General features: G+C 40.5%; 1 protein-coding gene across 1 annotated transcript; it reads left to right on the top strand.

Moving 5' to 3' along the window:
• On the top strand, positions 1-7,748 carry LOC105933269 (vesicle-associated membrane protein 8). Its single transcript, XM_012872766.3, has 3 exons — positions 1-84; positions 5,403-5,576; positions 7,444-7,748. The coding sequence occupies exons 1-3, from the start codon at positions 73-75 to the stop codon at positions 7,627-7,629; spliced, it is 372 nt and encodes a 123-aa protein (XP_012728220.2). The 5' UTR covers positions 1-72; the 3' UTR covers positions 7,630-7,748.
• Positions 7,749-17,444: the final 9,696 nt, after the last annotated feature.

The following is a 17,444-nucleotide window of genomic DNA, read 5'->3' as shown; positions in this document are numbered from 1 at the left end:
CTGGGAAGCTGAAGATTTACAGAAACTCCTGCAGAGACTTGACTTAGTACAACCCTAACCAAACCAGAGACAATGACAGCTATAGTGAGTATTAAATATGTCAATCTTTTTAAAGCAATGAGCGGAGTGGTTTTTAAAAATGTATTTATTATTTGCTATCTGTTTCTACAAGAAAATGTCTCCAAACCAGGGCATTATCCTCGCCATAAAGCTTTTTGGATTTTCTGAGCGGGGATAAGGGATTCTTACTTGATGACAAAAATCCAACATTGTGTGTCAGTTTCAATTAATTGATCAATACTTCAACGATTATTTTACAAACTGGAATTTAAGATATGCTACATAGAAATCATGTGAATGTTACATAGAAACATTAGGATCAGAGATGCAATCAAATGTGATGATAGATTATTGATTGATTGTTTTTCAGACTAGTGTTTCGAAGAAAACTTAAGACTGATGTTTTTGGTTCCTTATTTAACTGACATTTACCAATGAATTACTCCTATTTCTTTCTAACTGACTCCTAAAGAAACTGTATCTGTAGTTTTATTGCACTTTCAGTCAGATTTTTTTAAAATAGAAATATTTAAATAACTGTATTTATTACAGTTCATGTTTGTTAGTACATTCATGTTTTATTTTCTGATCATTTTTGTTGACTTGTAATTTTATTTTATATATTGGTTACTCTAAATGTGTTTTGGGTGTGTGAGCCATCATTTCAAATCGGAGATCTAGTTCTAAAAGAAAAACGCAAAGAGCGATGCTAGTTGCCGCTAGCTGACAATGACTAATTCAGTATGGTTTCAGCCTTTTAAAAAAGGGAGTAAACAAGCTGAGCTTATGTTGTTTTTTATCTTTTAGTCCCTTTAAACATTGCTTTGCTCTCATGTCTAAGGATCCATAGAAAATGAAGTTTAAAGTCCAACTACTGTGATATCCCACTCCAAGGTCCTCATCAGCCTGCCAATGCCATGCTATTTTCTTTTTCCTTAATTTGGGTGTAACTGTTTTCTGAAGGGGAAACAGATTTTACCGTAAACGTTGCTCATGTGCCGGAATAACCCGTCTGACTACATAGTACAAGGCTGGCAGCAGCACCTGCCAGCACACACTGCATGAATGCCTAAATGAGACGCATGTATTATTAACTTAATGGTGGTTTAACTTAAATAAATGGTGAAAGCTACTGGACACTTTACTCTTTCTACGAAATATTCATTGTTATTAGCGATGTTTGACATTTTCATTGAGTTGGTCACTACTGAACGTAAGGACGCATTTATTGGACCGCCTTTTTAGTCTTTGAAATGGTAATTTAGCGGAATGATTGTAGAGATGGACATTGTTATTATTCTATATTATTAATTGACTAATAAAGTTTAGGTGACATGAATGTCCATCCATCCATTTTCTACCACATCTATCCCCTGTGGGGTCGCGAGGGGTGCTGGGGCCTATCTCCAGCTGTCAGCAGGCAGTGTACACCCTGGAGGGCTCCAGTCTATTGCAGGGCAACACAGAGACAAACAACCATACTTAAACCTAAGGACAATTTAGAGAGACCCATTAACATAACAGTCTGTGGGAGGAAACCAGAGTACCCAGAGAGAACCCACTTATGCACAGGGAGAACATGCAAACTCCATGCAGAAAGACCCAGGGCAAGGGTAGGACTTAAACCCAGGACCTTCTTGCTGCATAGCAACAGTGCTACCCACTGCGTCACTGTGCAGCCTGGCATGCATGTAATGCAGCTAAACTCTCCAGCATAACAGATTATTTGTGAAACTATGTGACTTTCAGCTGCTTCCTTCCACTAAAGCTACAGTGTGTATTGCACAGACTCTGATAGGCTAATACAAAGTATTGAGGTGACACGGTTGGTTGGTGAAATTAGAGTGCTGCTTTAGACTAAACCTTATTGGCTCAGTGGTAAAATAGTTTTTATTCTGGGAAATCTTTTTTTTTTTTTTGGGGGGGGGGGGGGGGTTGTTTAAAGGTTTAGGAACATTTTCACAATTTTCCTGTGCAGTCACCATCATTGAGTGTCTTAGCTTTATGACAGTATAATTTAACAACAACATGCTAATGCTCACAGTGTCACTGCTTACAGGTGGAGGATTAGCGGCATTTTATAACTTTAACAAACATCCATCTCATGTTGGCATTTAGAAAAGATTGAGTGGGTTTGGCAAACAGAATCAAATTTAAAGTGAACTTTTCGGCCTGGTGATGAAGGCTAGGGGTTTTATTCCATGAAATGTTGCTCAGGCTCTAGAAAAAAATCTGTCGATAACAAAACAGGATTATTGAAGAGATGCTCTGGTAAAAGGTTAACAGTGGTCAATACCTCCTCTGCTGTAGATAACACATCTCCAGTTAGTATAAATGCAGCAGATTATGTCCCAGAGGATGATGCTGGACTTCAGCTCAATCCCAGAAATGTCCTACGGTTTATAGAAAGGTTATTTTGTAAACTTCCAAACAGTAGTACTATTAGCCTCTTGGGGTCTGAGTAGACTTTTCTTTCTTTGCTGTAAATCTGTCTCAACAGCCTCTTATTTCTTATTTTTGTTACCATAGTTCGCCCTGTGTGGAAAATGCTTGCTTCCATTTGCCTTTATCTTCGCTCACGGTACACCTAAATGTCCCCGCTGTGGGACAACAAAGAACCTTTCTATTTTTACTGGTTGATTATGTGGCAGCGCTTTTAGTTTTTCTTTAGACAGAAACACTACTAGTCCCGTTCTTGGTGTGTGTTTCACACAGTAAGCGCATTGCTGGTACATTGCCTCCAATCTGTATTCCTCATGTAAATAATCATCAGCTTCTGCATTAATACAAACATGATGACGACTTAAAGCTTAACCATGTAGCGTTCATTGGACGCTCTGCCACGGGGAACAGCTACTCCTATTAACTCCTATTAATTATATCCTTTTAAGAGGACCTCACTTAAAAAATAATAATAATAATAATGGAAAATGACAGATAGGTTTATTTTAATCTCTTAACCTATAAAGAGAAAGACCAAACCAACAGTGGAAGTTTACAGGCTTTTGCAAAAGTGGAGAGAGAGAGAGTTAGAAATCTAACAGAACACCAAGGTGTCTCTCCAAGGTTTCTCTGCTCAACTCCATCGGCGCGTCTCCTTGCAGGCCTTTTTATTCCATGAGGGCAGGATGCGGTTACATTGTTTCAAGACATTGCATTTGAGATAAGAGACAGTCAACACCTTATCTGGGCTTCCGTCCCCATTGTCTTCCATCATGATCAATCAACCTTTTCTGACTAGCACATGATGCTCCTTTGTGGAAGAAGCAGTCATGAGCCACTTCCTCTCCCCGTGTGTGTCAAATGTGTGCATTTTATCTCCACACAAACATGTCCACAAGCAGAGAGCTGCAAGACTATAAGTATAAAATTAGTAAAGGATTAATGAATCCAACAATGACCACTTTCACCTGACGACTGCCTGCAGCACTTCCTGAAACATTTTTGCACCCAGCACGTCTCAATATTTATTTCCACTGTCCTCATTTTCTCCTAGTTAACATGTGATTTTCAACGTGCTCTTGTTTTTATTGCTGTTTATGGCAGGCCATAATTCTGTCCTACCCCAAAAAGGACAGTTCCCATCCAAATCACTCCATAAAATCTGAGTCTGAAGGGAAGAGACAAGAACCATAATCAGCGTTTTATGATGAATTGATTTATTTCTTCAAAGTCTGGATATCCACTCCAGGAGAAAAATAACCTCCTCCTATTGCTTCAACCTTAGAAAATGCTAACTGACCCAGACAAGGTCTCGATGACCTAGAGCTTTTTGTCCATCAGAGAGCCACGCTGGCGTGATGAAAAACCTCCTCTTACACGGGGTCACTTTTAAGCATGAGTTGCTCATTGTTTGCTTAAAAGGTGGGTTCAAATCTGCCACGTTATTGTGGGAAGTGTTTATTATCATTGTTTGTGGGTCGTCTCATTTCATTCTCATTCTCATTTCATCCCATAGTGCAAAGGGTGACCTCTTACGGCACACTCACAGAATAAACACATCACGGCGTGTCCCAGGCTTGTCTTTAAACGCCTGATCTTCCCCTGAGCAAATTGATGGGCACTGCTGCCTCCAAGCGGCTGGCTAGAAATGTTAAAAATCCCCACACTGACAGCTGGGGGAGAGAGAGAGAGAGAGAGAGAGAGAGAGAGAGAGAGAGAGAGAGAGAGAGAGAGAGAGAGAGAGAGAGAGAGAGAGAGAGAGAGAGAGAGAGAGAGAGAGAGAGAGAGAGAGAGAGAGATCAAAACTAACATTTGAACAGAAGATATGGTTCCTGCTGTTATTCTAGGTATGATGCAGGTTGTTGGTGTAGGGTGGTGCAACATTTTATGGTGTGCTCTACTTTTTTTTTCTTACCACTGAGTTTCTCCTTTGAGACTCCATAAAGAAAGAATTAACAGCTTTTGTCATGTCTGGTGCCACAATGGTTGTTAGACGCGGGGCATAGACATGCTGTCTTTGGCTGCCATTTACCCTCATTGCACTAATGCGTATCCTCCATCCTCCATCCTCCACACTTTGATCTGCTGCCAGGTCGGGCCGTGGCACATATGTGTGACAGTGCTGCAGAATTGCATTTATTGCCGCAAAAAAAGGTGGCAGGAAAAAAGCCAACGACAACATCATGCGATCTCATGCTTCACCAAGTGAGATTCACTTACCTCGGAACGGCAAATATTTGAAGTGGCTCCAAATAACAGCAACTACGGCAAACAATAATTATTTGCTCACTTAGGTGCGCACATAGATCATTGAACGTTTCATTTCTTCCCCAGATCATTAGTTGACAGAAAAAAAACAAGGAACATATTTATATAAAGCTAGACACTAATGTCATGTCACATTTTTGACCTTTCATCCAAAGCAACACACGGTACCTTAGAAATATCTTGCTTTTTGTCACACTTGCCTGTTTCTGGTCATGAAATGAATTTGATATGAAACAAAACTAAACAGAGTTAAAGCTTTATCTTCAAACTGACCATGAAGGTACGAACTATGAGTGGGACGCAGAACTATGACTCTGTATTCCAGAATTATGCAACTGCTTTTAATATCAGTGAAATAAAATGAAGACATGAGCAGTGCAACGGGTAGGAAGTGGACCTTGCTGGCTGCAGCACCTTGCACTGTGATGCAACTGGGATTCAGAGAGCCAAAAACACAACAGCTGTACAATCCCCTGAAGGTCAGCCTGTGAGGTCTCCCTCAACTGATTCTTAGTCTGGACCACAGTTTGCTGCTTTATACTTGAACAGCACAAATGTTTCATGGACATAACCTACACTTTGGTGTCGACATGTAGTTCATCTGTCTGTGATCTCTCTGTCACCCGTCACAGGATATGGAGGATATGGAGGATAAAGAGAGTGGACAGCTGAAAAACAAGACCAAGGAAGTGTCTGATCAGGTGGAAGAAGTGAAGGAAATCATGAAGAGAAATTTGGAGAAGATCCTGGATCGAGAAGAAGGGATTGAACACCTCCAGGAAGTGTCTGCGTATCTGAAAGACAAGGTATGTGTTTTCAGTCACATTTAGATTTTCCTGAAAGTGGGTGGCGACTGGAACTCTTGCTTCCATTAGTGTGAATAAAATTATTTATTTTTTAAAAAATGGCAAGCTGTGATTACAATGATCGTCAACACCCAACTGGTTTTAACAAGATCCGTTCGCTGTAGCTATCAGACCACTAATTATAATCATGAGTCCTAATTTAACAGAGGTTAATGGACACCAGTCATATTCAGATTTATAGCCTACAGCTGGGATCTTTCTATGCACTCAAAGTGATTGTAAATTACAACATTACATCTAAAATTACAGACATGCATTAAAGAAAAAAATGCAGTACACTTCTATTACTATTCATAAAGCACCGATTCACAACAAATGTCGTCTCAGGTTACAAAACAGTCTATAGTCTGACTTCTATAGAGAAATATTTAGTCAATTCAGTCATAGACAACGATACAAAGTCAGTTATAGGCGCTCCAATTTGATACCAATTATAAACATTGCAGTCCAGCTCAGTTTGCTGTGCCAGTCAGTGGAAGTTCTGTCTCAAGAAATCACGCTGACAGCATGGAGTCACTGACTTTGATGCAGTCGCTGCTCCTGAACGAGCATGTGGTGATAGAGAAGAGGAAAGGTCTCCATAAGGTTTCAGCTAAAGTTTACGCTGCTTGGTACCAGCTTTGTTCAGCAGCTTAACACACCTCTGATGTTACTATAAAAAAAATATAATAACACTGAGTGCAAGAAAGGCTGCATGGGCTTTATTGATGCGTGTCTGTACCACACCGTAGAAAATATCTGTAAAACAATCAGAAGTGGTTCCCTCTTCAAATTCCTCGTTGCAGGACCAGGAGGACAGAGGATAGCCTCTATGCAGGGTCCCAACCATTTACACCTGGACAATAACAAAAGCTATATGGGATTGCCTTTCATTGATCACGTCGTGTCTGTAATGAAAACAGAACTTTTGCTGCCTTACAGATTTCTTCTGTTTTTGCTGCTTTGTCACACATAGAGATTTCAGATTAGCAACCATATCAGATAAGGATAACCCGAGAAAACACAAAATGCAGATTTCAATTGGAGATTTAATTTACTAAAGGGAAAGAAAGTCACCGTATACAGACCTACCTGATCCCATGTGGAAATGTAATTGCTACTAAACCTAATAACTGGTTGTGGCACCCAAGACAGCAACAACTGCCATCAGGCTTTAGCTATAACTCTTAATGTACCTGGCAATAAGAATCAAGAGTCTTTATTGTCATTATGTTGCAATAATGAAATTCTGGTGAGAGACAGGCTCAGAATTCACATATATCACACAGCCGCAAATCAAAAACGCCCATAGAAAAATAAAAAATGAGCATTCCTGGAGAAGACCCTCAAAAATGCAAAAAACACAATAGATAAGAAGCTCATTTTTAAGTTAAGCTGTAAGGCAGACGATGAATACCTATCAGAAGGAGAGAAAAACTGCAATTAATAATTAATAAGGCCTGTTTAAAAGGGAAATGTTCAAGTTGAAAAAAGAAGGAAAAAGCCGTTGATTTACAAAAACGATGTAAGAATAGAGGCGAGAGGAGGGAGCCCCCCCCCCCCCACCTCTCCTGTTTGTCCGGTAAGTAAAGATCTAAGTAAAGATGGGGGTCCACTGATCAGCAAAACTGATTTCTCTATTTGCGTCCAGTCATCCTTGTGTGATATTAAAGTTTGTTCGATGATCTGAAATATTTAAGTGTGAAAAAAACTAATTAAAAGGGGTAAAGTATCTACTGCAAATCCAGATGCCGATTCCTAACTGACTCATCCTCATTAATGCTCAACAAACACGTTAATCAGCCTTTTTCTTGGTTCCTCTGCTCAGGCTGAAAACTTCAAACGCACATCGGACAATGTGGCTCGCTCCTACTGGTGGAAGAACGCCAAGCTGATAGTAGCTGTCGTCGTGATCGTCCTCATCGTGGTCGTTATTATTGTCCTGCTGGCCACTGGAGTCATTCCGACCGGTGCACCTGTTGGTCCTGTAGTCACGTCTACCTCTAAGCCCTGAACACACAGCAACAGACTGAATGGTACAGATGTGGACAGATTGGCTGGGACTCTTCCAGCTCACCGGATTTCTCCTATAAAGTCATTCAATCAAATGTGTTTAATGTATTCCTACATGGCCTCATGTAATGAACAAATAAAAAGATGAAAATAACCGATGTCGTTTATTTCACAGAGAAGTGAAACATTATGAACAGATTAGTTGAGACCATTAGTTCTTTGTAGTCATGTTGCTGTCCAGTTTATTTAAAGATAACAAACATGTTGCTGGGTAGTTTAGTAGTGTTCAACACTGAACATGAACCAGAGGAAGCTCAGAAAGAACGTTACGTATATCTATGGTAAAGGCTACCAGACCATCTCATCGGAGCTCAACGTTCCAGTGACCAAAGCTGGCAATATTTTATTTTCTGTTTTACTGGTTCTGGGACAAACCTTGAATGTGTGCAGATGATAAAGGCTGTTCCCTGTCTCTTGCAGTCATTGGAAGGGAGTTGAGATTCACCCTGGACAATTATCCATGGATGCTTTGGGACCATGGGAGGAAGCCTCATAGCATAGGGAAGAACATGCTAACTCCTTTCAGAAAGACCCCAGGCCAGAATTCAAACCCAGGACCTTTTTGCTGCAGAGCAGCAGTGCTACCAACTGCTCCATCATGTGGCCTCAACTAAAATATGTTACAAGCCAAAATATTAACAAGTCATGTAAAAACAGAGAGGATACATGTGTCATTTGAAATTTAGGTTTTTTCTTTTTCTCTACACATTATTATATAATATTTGTGCGACTATGTACCTGTACTTATATTGATTATCAGGACATCTGGCGACTTGAGAAACCAAGGAGTCAGCAGGTTGACAAAAAAAAACAATGATTGGTGGCGAGGAAAGACACTTAAAAGGGATGATGACCAAAAAAAGAAGAAAAAAACCCTCTCCCCTCTTGGGGAAGGGGACAAGGACAACAACAATAGTGGTCCAGGAGAACGACAGCAGCCAGTGGTGGAACCACTCATGGCTGGGTGGAAGGCCTAGGAGAAGATTGTCGCACTCTGGCCCTGGAGCCTGCCTGACCTTTTCCCACCTCTCAGTCCATGAGTACTGGTGCTCTCCTCTTCTTTTTAGGAAACACCTGCTGATGAACTGAAGCCATAGAGGAGGCGATTAAGACACCAGGGTCTGTTTCACTAACCAGAGTTTGTGAAAAGGCCAAGTGAGTTCTCTGATAAGTATCTGCATACCCCGGGTATACAGTTTAAAAAATCCAGGTGCAACACACCCTGCGAACCAAGTCCGCTCATTAACATAGTTTATTGAATCAACCCTGGGTTTAACTTACTTTTTAGCTGAGACCTGGCTCAAGGATTACTAAAAGCAAGAGCAAGGCTAGGACTTAACTAAATGTGTCAATGTTATCAACAGCGCTCTGGTGACATCTAGAGGCAACACAGAAAAACAAAGGATTAAAATCAAAACAATCAACACAAATCATGACAAATGAGTTTCAAGGTGTAGGATGTCTACCACATAAATAAAACGGAGTTTAAAGAGAATGATGGTCCAGTTATTCATGCAGCAAGAGAAGTGCCTGTAGCCCTGAAAGTTAGACCTGAAAAATAACTGAACTCTCTCAGAAAGGAAAGGTGAGGAAAGAATCTACAGAATGGGTCAACTCAGTTGTTTGAAAAGAAAACGAGAGGTTTGAGAAGCTAAAGATCTAAACAGATCAAAAGAGTGCTTCTCAAACTGGAACCAGATGTTTGTCTTTTTTCAAATCTGGATGCTCCTTTCAGGTTTTTACCAAACAAAACTGGATGAAGAACATGGAAAGCCGAGTGCATTCAATACACTTTTTTGGCAGACACTGTTTTCTCCGCCTGCCCTTTGGTACCACATCTGCTTCTGAGGTTTTTCACAGAACCGTGCAACAACTGTTAAATGGGAGAGAGGCAGTTGAATTGGTTCTGGATGATGTTGTAGTGTGGGGAACTAGAATGAAGGAGCATGATGACAGGCTGAGGAAAGTGATACCAAAAGCACAACAAAGAGTCTGGGCTGAAGTTAAAAAGACAGAAGTGTCAAATTTATAGTGAGTGAAAAATAAGAGCAATGACAGATCTGCCACCGCAAAGCTGAGTGCAGAGATCACTGTGTTTAGTGACTTATGTGAGAATATTTATTCCAAACCTGTGAGCAAACACAAAAGCACTTCTGGATGACAAAGGTGAATGGCAGTGGGAACATCAACATGCAACTAAGTGGGGAAAGCTCTCCGATAGTCTGATAAAAGATCCTATGCTAAAGTTTAATCCCTTCCTTCCTGTGAAAGTATGACACTGAGTATTGAACATGACGTTCAATACTCAGAACACATGAGATCTCCTATCATTTTTATTTTGACAACAGTCAGATATACACTCAACTAAAAAAAGGAGCCTTTTCGATCAAGCCCCTACTATTGTGTCTTGAAGACATTAAAGCGTGGATGGCTTTTAAACATTTTAACCTTAAATGACAAGCAAACAGAGGTGTAATCAGACATTCAGAACCCGTCTCGATCGCGCGCGCGCACACACACACACACACACACACACACACACACACACACACACACACTCAAACAAGATTACTGTGAGAGAAACAATTGACTTGATCAATGAAAAGAAGTGAAAGACCAGCATGAAAACCACCACACGCTGCTTCTAATCATCACAAATGCCCGCATTTAGCTGATATTTCTACACACTGTGACTTTTACTGCTTGTAAAAATGAACATGAACACCCCTCATGGATCGTATGAAGTTTCAAAGCCGCTGAGAAAAAGGCAAATAAACGTATCTGACCTGCACACTCGTTTCAGGTATGGATATTGAAATGTTGGCTCCTTACTTTGTTGAGATTCCACAGTAAAGTCTTCCTGTATACAAGCTTGAATCCAACACGGTCAGTTCTCTGCAATCCTTCGGGGTTTTGGAAAATCCATGGGAAAAAAACTCCCTTCATATGATCAAGATCACCATATTGCTAGTCACTCCTGCAGATACCAACACACTTAAAGATGTAAGTCTTTTCGGGCATATTACTACCAGCTTTGCACATCTAGACGCACCGTTAGATTGGAATGAGAGTGTGTGTAAACCAGGGCTTTGAACCGATTTTTTTTCCCAATCGGTTCGTTCCGAACAGAAATGGAATTATAACGTTTCCGGTTATGAGTTCCACCAATAAATTGACGTTCCCGAACCGGTTAGAACAAAAAAATACTGTTACCGGAACGGTTAATTTCGTTCCTTTCGTTTGACAAATATAGCTATTGATATTGTGTTTGGAATGAGCGTTTTACTTAACGATGGATCGTAATTTACCTCTTATTTAAGATGTGTAGCTCTAGTGGAGACACCGCTCTCTCCATTCAGTCAGCGAATGTGTGATGTGATGTCACACAGGAAGTGAACCTCAGCCGTCATGGTAACGTGCGCTAACCTGACTCCGCCAGCGTTATGTCGCTCCGCCTAGCTTCACTCACATACATCTGGGACACCGCCATAGGAATTGCGTTTATTGAAGGCTGGGCCTTATCAAAAATCCTTGCATATGATTGGATAAGCCACTTGTCTGTCATCTTTATCGACGTGCTATTTCAACCACTCACACCGAAGCTAACCCGTGACACTGTGAGAGCGTCACGGGTGTTTGCTTCTCTAGTGGCACGCATTTTATTGACAGTGAGCTGACAGGAAGAGGGGGGAAGACAGGCGGCAAAGTGCCGCAGGTCGGAGTCGATCCCGGGCCGACCGCATTTACAACATGGCCTCCTAACATGGTTCGCGCTAACCGACAAGATGTCCGCTGCGGACGCGCCCCGGAAAACAAAACTTGCCAAATCCGGTCGGGAGAAGGGCGAAAACATTGTTTCCACCAACAAAAGCCTTCAGAGGCGTTCTCTGATGTTCTTTTAATGAAACAATATTAGGTAGATTGGACAACACGGAAGAAATAGCAGCATCAATGTTAACGCTTGCTTCCTCAACGAGCCGCCATTGCTATCAAAACAGTCCCACGTCATGGTCGCATCTCCACTACGTAACATCTATGAAACTCCAGCCCTGCGTCCTGATTGGCCAGACAATAAAATTGGTTGGAGAAATCACTTTCTATGGGCGATGTCCCAGATGTATGTGAGTAAAGCTAGGCGGAGCGACATACAGCTGGCGGAGTCAGGTTAAACGTGTGCAGGAAAATAATTACTTTTTCTTTTTTAGTTAATTAGGCAACGAAAACTTTGAGGAACGAAATAAAACCGGTATTAACCGGTTACCATTATTTTAAAATAAGTGTTCCAGTTCCAGAACATAAAAAATAATAACGTTTCCGGTTTCGTTTCTGTTCCCTGTAAAATACAAAAAGTTCCCGGTTTTTGTTTTCGTTCCTTGAACCGGTTCAAAGCCCTGGTGTAAACAGCCATTTAAGTCCTGCCTCAGATTTTGATGTAGATTTAGGTATGGAGAGTGCCATTCTAACATATGGATACTTGAATCTAAACCATGTCACTGTAGTTCTGGCTGTATGTTTGGGGTCTTTTTCCTGCTGGAAGGTGAATCTCTGCCTCAGTCTCATGTCTTAGCAGCCTCTAACAGGGTTTCTTCCAAGATAGTCCTGTATTCAGCTCCATTCATCTCCCCAGCAACTTTTAATTATTTTCCTAAACCTTACTGACCCAAGTGTTCCCACAACATGATGCTGCCACCACCATGCTTTACCAAGGAAGTGGTCTGTTCATGCAGGACGTACAGTCTTAGCTTTCTTTCACACATAGAAGTTTGCATGCAGGCACTGTAAGGACGAAAGAAAGGTTAGTAGCCAAGACCAACTCATTTAGATGTAGCGAACACTGAATAAAAGCCACTAACTTTCTCAGAATTGGGAGGTTGCACTGGTTCTGATAGAAGGTTAAAAACGTATTCTGTCTGAATAAGCAGTTTCACTGAGTGACTGATCCGCCTAAGGGAGGCAGACTGTGGGGCAGTGGCAGAAGGGGATTCTGAACTCCAGGCTTGGGTCATGCACAATAAGACAAATGACAGGCTGAGGTATCTGAAGGGCAAAGACAGAGAGGCTTGGTTACAAAGGCGGTTTAGGTTTTTGGTGTGCAGAATTAGAGGCCAACTAGAGAGTCCAACAGGGACAAGGCAAACAAGCAGAAGGCCACAGAGCTTAAACTGGTCAATAAGAGGCAGGCAAACATGGAAAGCTGGGTGGTCTACTCACCAGATGGCTTTCAGGAATCTGGCAGCACAATATATTATAGTTCTGGGACAGTGCAATATAAGAAATTGATTAAGGAAGGGGTGGTTTTAGCAAGAAGGGATCTTTTATGGAGACCTTACAATAACAATTGGTTGATTAAGGTATTATTAGTTGGTATTAGTTTGTGAATAATGTAATGTTTTGTATTTTTGCTGTTTCTTTGGGTCCCACTCTATGGCTGCTCGACGGGTTTGACAAGCTTGTAGCAAGAGGTATCAGAAGCTTTTTCAGCTGCTGCCCTTGGGAGGCAGGTACAGAGTGCTGCAGTCACACAGGCTAAGGGAAAGTTTAACAATAGTACTATAACTAATCAGTATCTCACTTCTTTAAGGTGAGCCATGTGCAATACACAAGAGCACTTTTAATTTTCTGTTTTTTTTTTTGTTGTTGTTTTTTTGGCCATAGCATTTATGCACTGTTTTTGTAAACAGTTTTTGTTCTAGCTTTTCTCTGTGCACCTTCCATGGGTCAGATAGTTAGTTGTGCTACTAAACATTTCTGTCGGTACAATACCAATAAAGATTTGTGTTGTCTTATTGCTAGTTTCTGAAAAGAAAATTAAATTATCAAATTGTGCAGTGATTCATTTTGTCGCCAGCCCTGGGATCAAGAGAGTCAAGTATCGTGTTTGACATGCAGCCAGTGGCCGTTTTTTTAGCACATCACATGGAGGCATCATGTGGCAAAGGAAAGGAAACAAAACAAAAAAGAAATGGGAAGGAAGGAAGGAAGGAAGGAAGGAAGGAAGGAAGGAAGGAAGGAAGGAAGGAAGGAAGGAAGGAAGGAAGGAAGGAAGGAAGGAAGGAAGGAAGGAAGGAAGGAAGGAAGGAAGGAAGGAAGGAAGGAAGGAAGGAAGGAAGGAAGTTAATTCATTAATTCATTAATTAATTGCACCAAACGGGGTTTGTGTGACTATGTACTTGTACTTATATTGTCCTGTCAGTCAAGGACTGCTCCTATGGTGAGCTCAGTATAAGCATTGTAAGTAAAGTTGCAATAGCTGAACATGTACCTTTAAATTAAAGGGTTAATTGGGCATTTTTTGACGAGTTGGACTGGTTTTGTCGTTTAGACCAAATCTAGTTGAAAATAATACTTGTTTAGACTGGAAACGCCTCTTTTGGTGAATTCAGTGCAACAATTTATTAAAGAAACAAGCAATTTAGTACCACCTTAGTTGAGACGGGTGTAAAAGTAATGAACGGGGTTCTCCGGAAATCCACCCGTCGCATTGTTTGTGTATGAGAGTCCAGTACTGAAGCTGTAAACATCCCTCTGCCTTTTGGATTAAATATGTTAAAATATAGTTTCTGTTTCAAGAGTTTTTTTATTATTACAGAAGTCCACTATAGAAACACCACATTATTCAGAAAAAGAACAAAGGGTGACGGCTGCCCGATCAATTAATTAACAACTGGTCAAAGTGAACATAATTACATTACAGTGTTAATAATGCTTTAAATCCACTCTATTAACATAAAAATCTGTGTTAGTGTTTTTTAATTATAGCCTACATTAAACTTTTTCTTCTTTTTTTTTTTTTTGCTAAGTTCACTGTCAGGCTAGATAGAATCTAGCACGGGCTCAATGACCAGATATAAACAGACATGGCCCCATCTACCGGCCGTATCGCAGAACTGTCATACTGCCCGTTTGCTTCATTAATAAATGACTTGTAAATAATGCTGGACTGATCAGGACTGCAATGCCTCACAGTAAAGTAGCAGCTCGCCGTGATCGAAGACCAACAACAACGTTCATACTGTGTTCCCAGCGACATTCCAGTCTTTTCCCTATTGGATTAATTTTTTTTCACTGGATCTCGGACCATGCTTCATTTTTTCGCTGGGAGATGCTAATAGCCGTTAGCCGCTTCCTTGTTTTATCACCTGCTACATATGCGCAGTGTCGTACTTCCGTTGTTATTACACATATACATGAAGGGCTTTATTTACTAACAAATTGAGCATAAACAAAGCATGAAACACAAAAATAACAACTAGTATGCCAGCAGGATGTAATAATCTTTCATAAAAACTTTTTGTGCAACTAGAGTGAGCTACTGACTTACACGTTTTTTAAAAAAGTCAAATAACGTGGCTAGGCACCTTTAATAATTTCTCATTCCTTAAATTGAAAAGCTAAGAACTTGCCACTTAGGGGAATTTAGTTCAACTAAATTCCGCTTTGTGTACCATGAACGCCTCAAGGCTAGACAGCAGAGAGCAACTGCGCGAGCTCAAAAGCGAAAGTCGCTCTTTGTGGAAAGCAAATGAAAACCAGGCTTCAGGGTGTTTCTCTTACTTTTTTCATATGTTAAGCTAGTTTCAAACCGCAGGGCGAGTATAACTTGTATTCTGCTTTTAGAAAGTTGACCTCAGTTGCTCAGGACTCAGTGACAGCTCAGTCTACAACACAGCCGGAGACTCTGCAGACATGGTAAGTGAATACCTGCCAGTACCTCCGGGGGTTTGACTTCTTAGCTAAAGGGTAAACTGCTTGGATTTACCAAGGAGATAAGACTGGGAGGAAAGTTTGTTTTAATTAAATGCTTTTTAGGATGTCCTCCAACTCTTCCTGTGCTGTGGGCAAAGTCTTTACAGTCTGTGGGCTGAGTAGATCTACTTACCTGTTAGACCTGAGCAAGCTTAGGTAAACTTTATCAATTATCTAATTAAATGCCATAACCTGATTTGTTACAGGGGTAAACTGCAACTTATATGAAACACATATAGATTTGATTTTTTTTTAATAGGACCAATATTCATAATAATAAAATGCCATTCATTTAAAACTACTATCATGTAGTGTGCTTCACTAACAAACGCACTAACACTAAAAACAGGCTGGCCAATGAAGGATGGAATTCCATTGGAAAGTTTCATGGACCCTGGACCTGGGTTTGAGTTGATGATGTCAGAAGTGGCACAGGAATTAAACTGATAACCTGGAATCAGTAAACACAATTGTCCCTTGTATAGAAATTTATATAGATTCTGCAGCCATAGTTCACAAACAATGGTACAAGTGCCAGTGGTTGGCGACCTTTTGTCAAGTTGCCACAAATCACAAATTAATAGATCATTTCGACATTAAAAGTACTAAGAAAAACAGATAACATAAAAGCTCTGTAACTCTATGATTTGATTGATTGTTTTCATTTTATTAAAGGTTCAAGCACTTATGTACAGAATTAATGAAAGTAGATGTGTTAGTCTGGAAAGGAGAAGTGTTCAGTGAAGGCTGTGTGGCAGTCTTGGGTTTGACCAGTGAAAGTTGAAAGAAGGGGGAAAGGATAACCTGAAGAGGAGGAAACCTGCTGGTTGTCACGTAGTTGCCCGAAAAAAGAGAAAGTAGCCTGTTTTTTGTCACAAATAATGCTGAAAAAAGAGGAAGGGACATGTTGACTGTGCTGACCGCTCTCTGTTGCCAGATGAATGAGGACTTTTTGGAGTTTTGCAAACTCCTAACGGTTCTCAAAATACATAAAAGTGAGATGATTTGGGTGCTCAGTTCTCATCACAGAAGAGATGTTACACGGAGCAGAAGAAAGAAGACCCAAGACAGAAGTAAGAAGATCAACTGGCCGAAGGACGACCATGGAACCTCTTGATTCCTCCGTGATTCCTCCACAATTCGGAGCCAATGATATACAAAGTCTGTTAAGAATTGGCGCTGTGGTTTTGAACTGGTCGATGGAAACAACCTGAATGTTCCAGAGATGGGAGTCTCATCTACCAGATGTCAGAGCCGAAGCTGAAACAACTTATCAAGCCAAAAACATAATCATGACGTAGAGCAGCAGAGGTCTAAAATATCAAACATTCGAGCATAGTGATTTTTGCTTAATCAAAATGTGGGTCTGAGAAGAATCCAATTCCCTGGAAACTTTTCAGTTCAATAGAAAATGTAATTTGCTACCAGATAAGCTCAGTGACCAAGTTAGCTTAGGCTAGCAATACTACCTAATAACAATACAGTCCTCTGCATTTTGTTTTACTTTCAAATGCTGTAGCTACATGTTCAGCAGAAGAGTTTTTTTGTTTGTTTGTTTTTTTTTTTTTTGCAAAAAAAACCCCACCAAGTTTCAGAAATAAAAATAAACTTACACTGTTTAAAAAAATTAAAAGCACTCTTTAAAAACACCTCAGATCTCAATTGGAAAGGAATCCTGCTGGATATCAACACTGATATGGAATGGGTAATGTGTTGTGAACAAAAGGACACTAAATCATTTGATGAAAACGAAAATGATCAACCCACTGAGGGCTTCATCCGAAGTCACTGAGAAATTGAAACTGAAGTCTGCTTATATGTTTAAGTCTTTAGTTACTAAGCCTGTCCTGTCTCACAGCTATAATTCCATCCTTAAAATACAAAGCGAAAACTGGCCATACCAGTTATAAGACATGAGAGAGGGAGTGAGGGAAGGAAGGAAGGAATGGAAACTCAACTGGGCAGCAATTCCTTTAATAAGATACCACCAGTTGAGCGTTAAACATGCAT

Source organism: Fundulus heteroclitus, chromosome 12, assembly GCF_011125445.2.
Source record: "Fundulus heteroclitus isolate FHET01 chromosome 12, MU-UCD_Fhet_4.1, whole genome shotgun sequence".
Classification (NCBI taxonomy): Eukaryota; Metazoa; Chordata; class Actinopteri; order Cyprinodontiformes; family Fundulidae; genus Fundulus; species Fundulus heteroclitus.
Note: the sequence above shows the minus strand (reverse complement) of the source record. Positions and strands in the feature narration are given on the sequence as shown.

What these genes read in the sequence shown, in the direction of transcription:
- LOC105933269 (XM_012872766.3), top strand. An exon ending in CTGCGTATCTGAAAGACAAG is followed by an intron (nt 5,577 to 7,443) that starts GTATGTGTTTTC and finishes TCCTCTGCTCAG; the next exon opens with GCTGAAAACTTCAAACGCAC.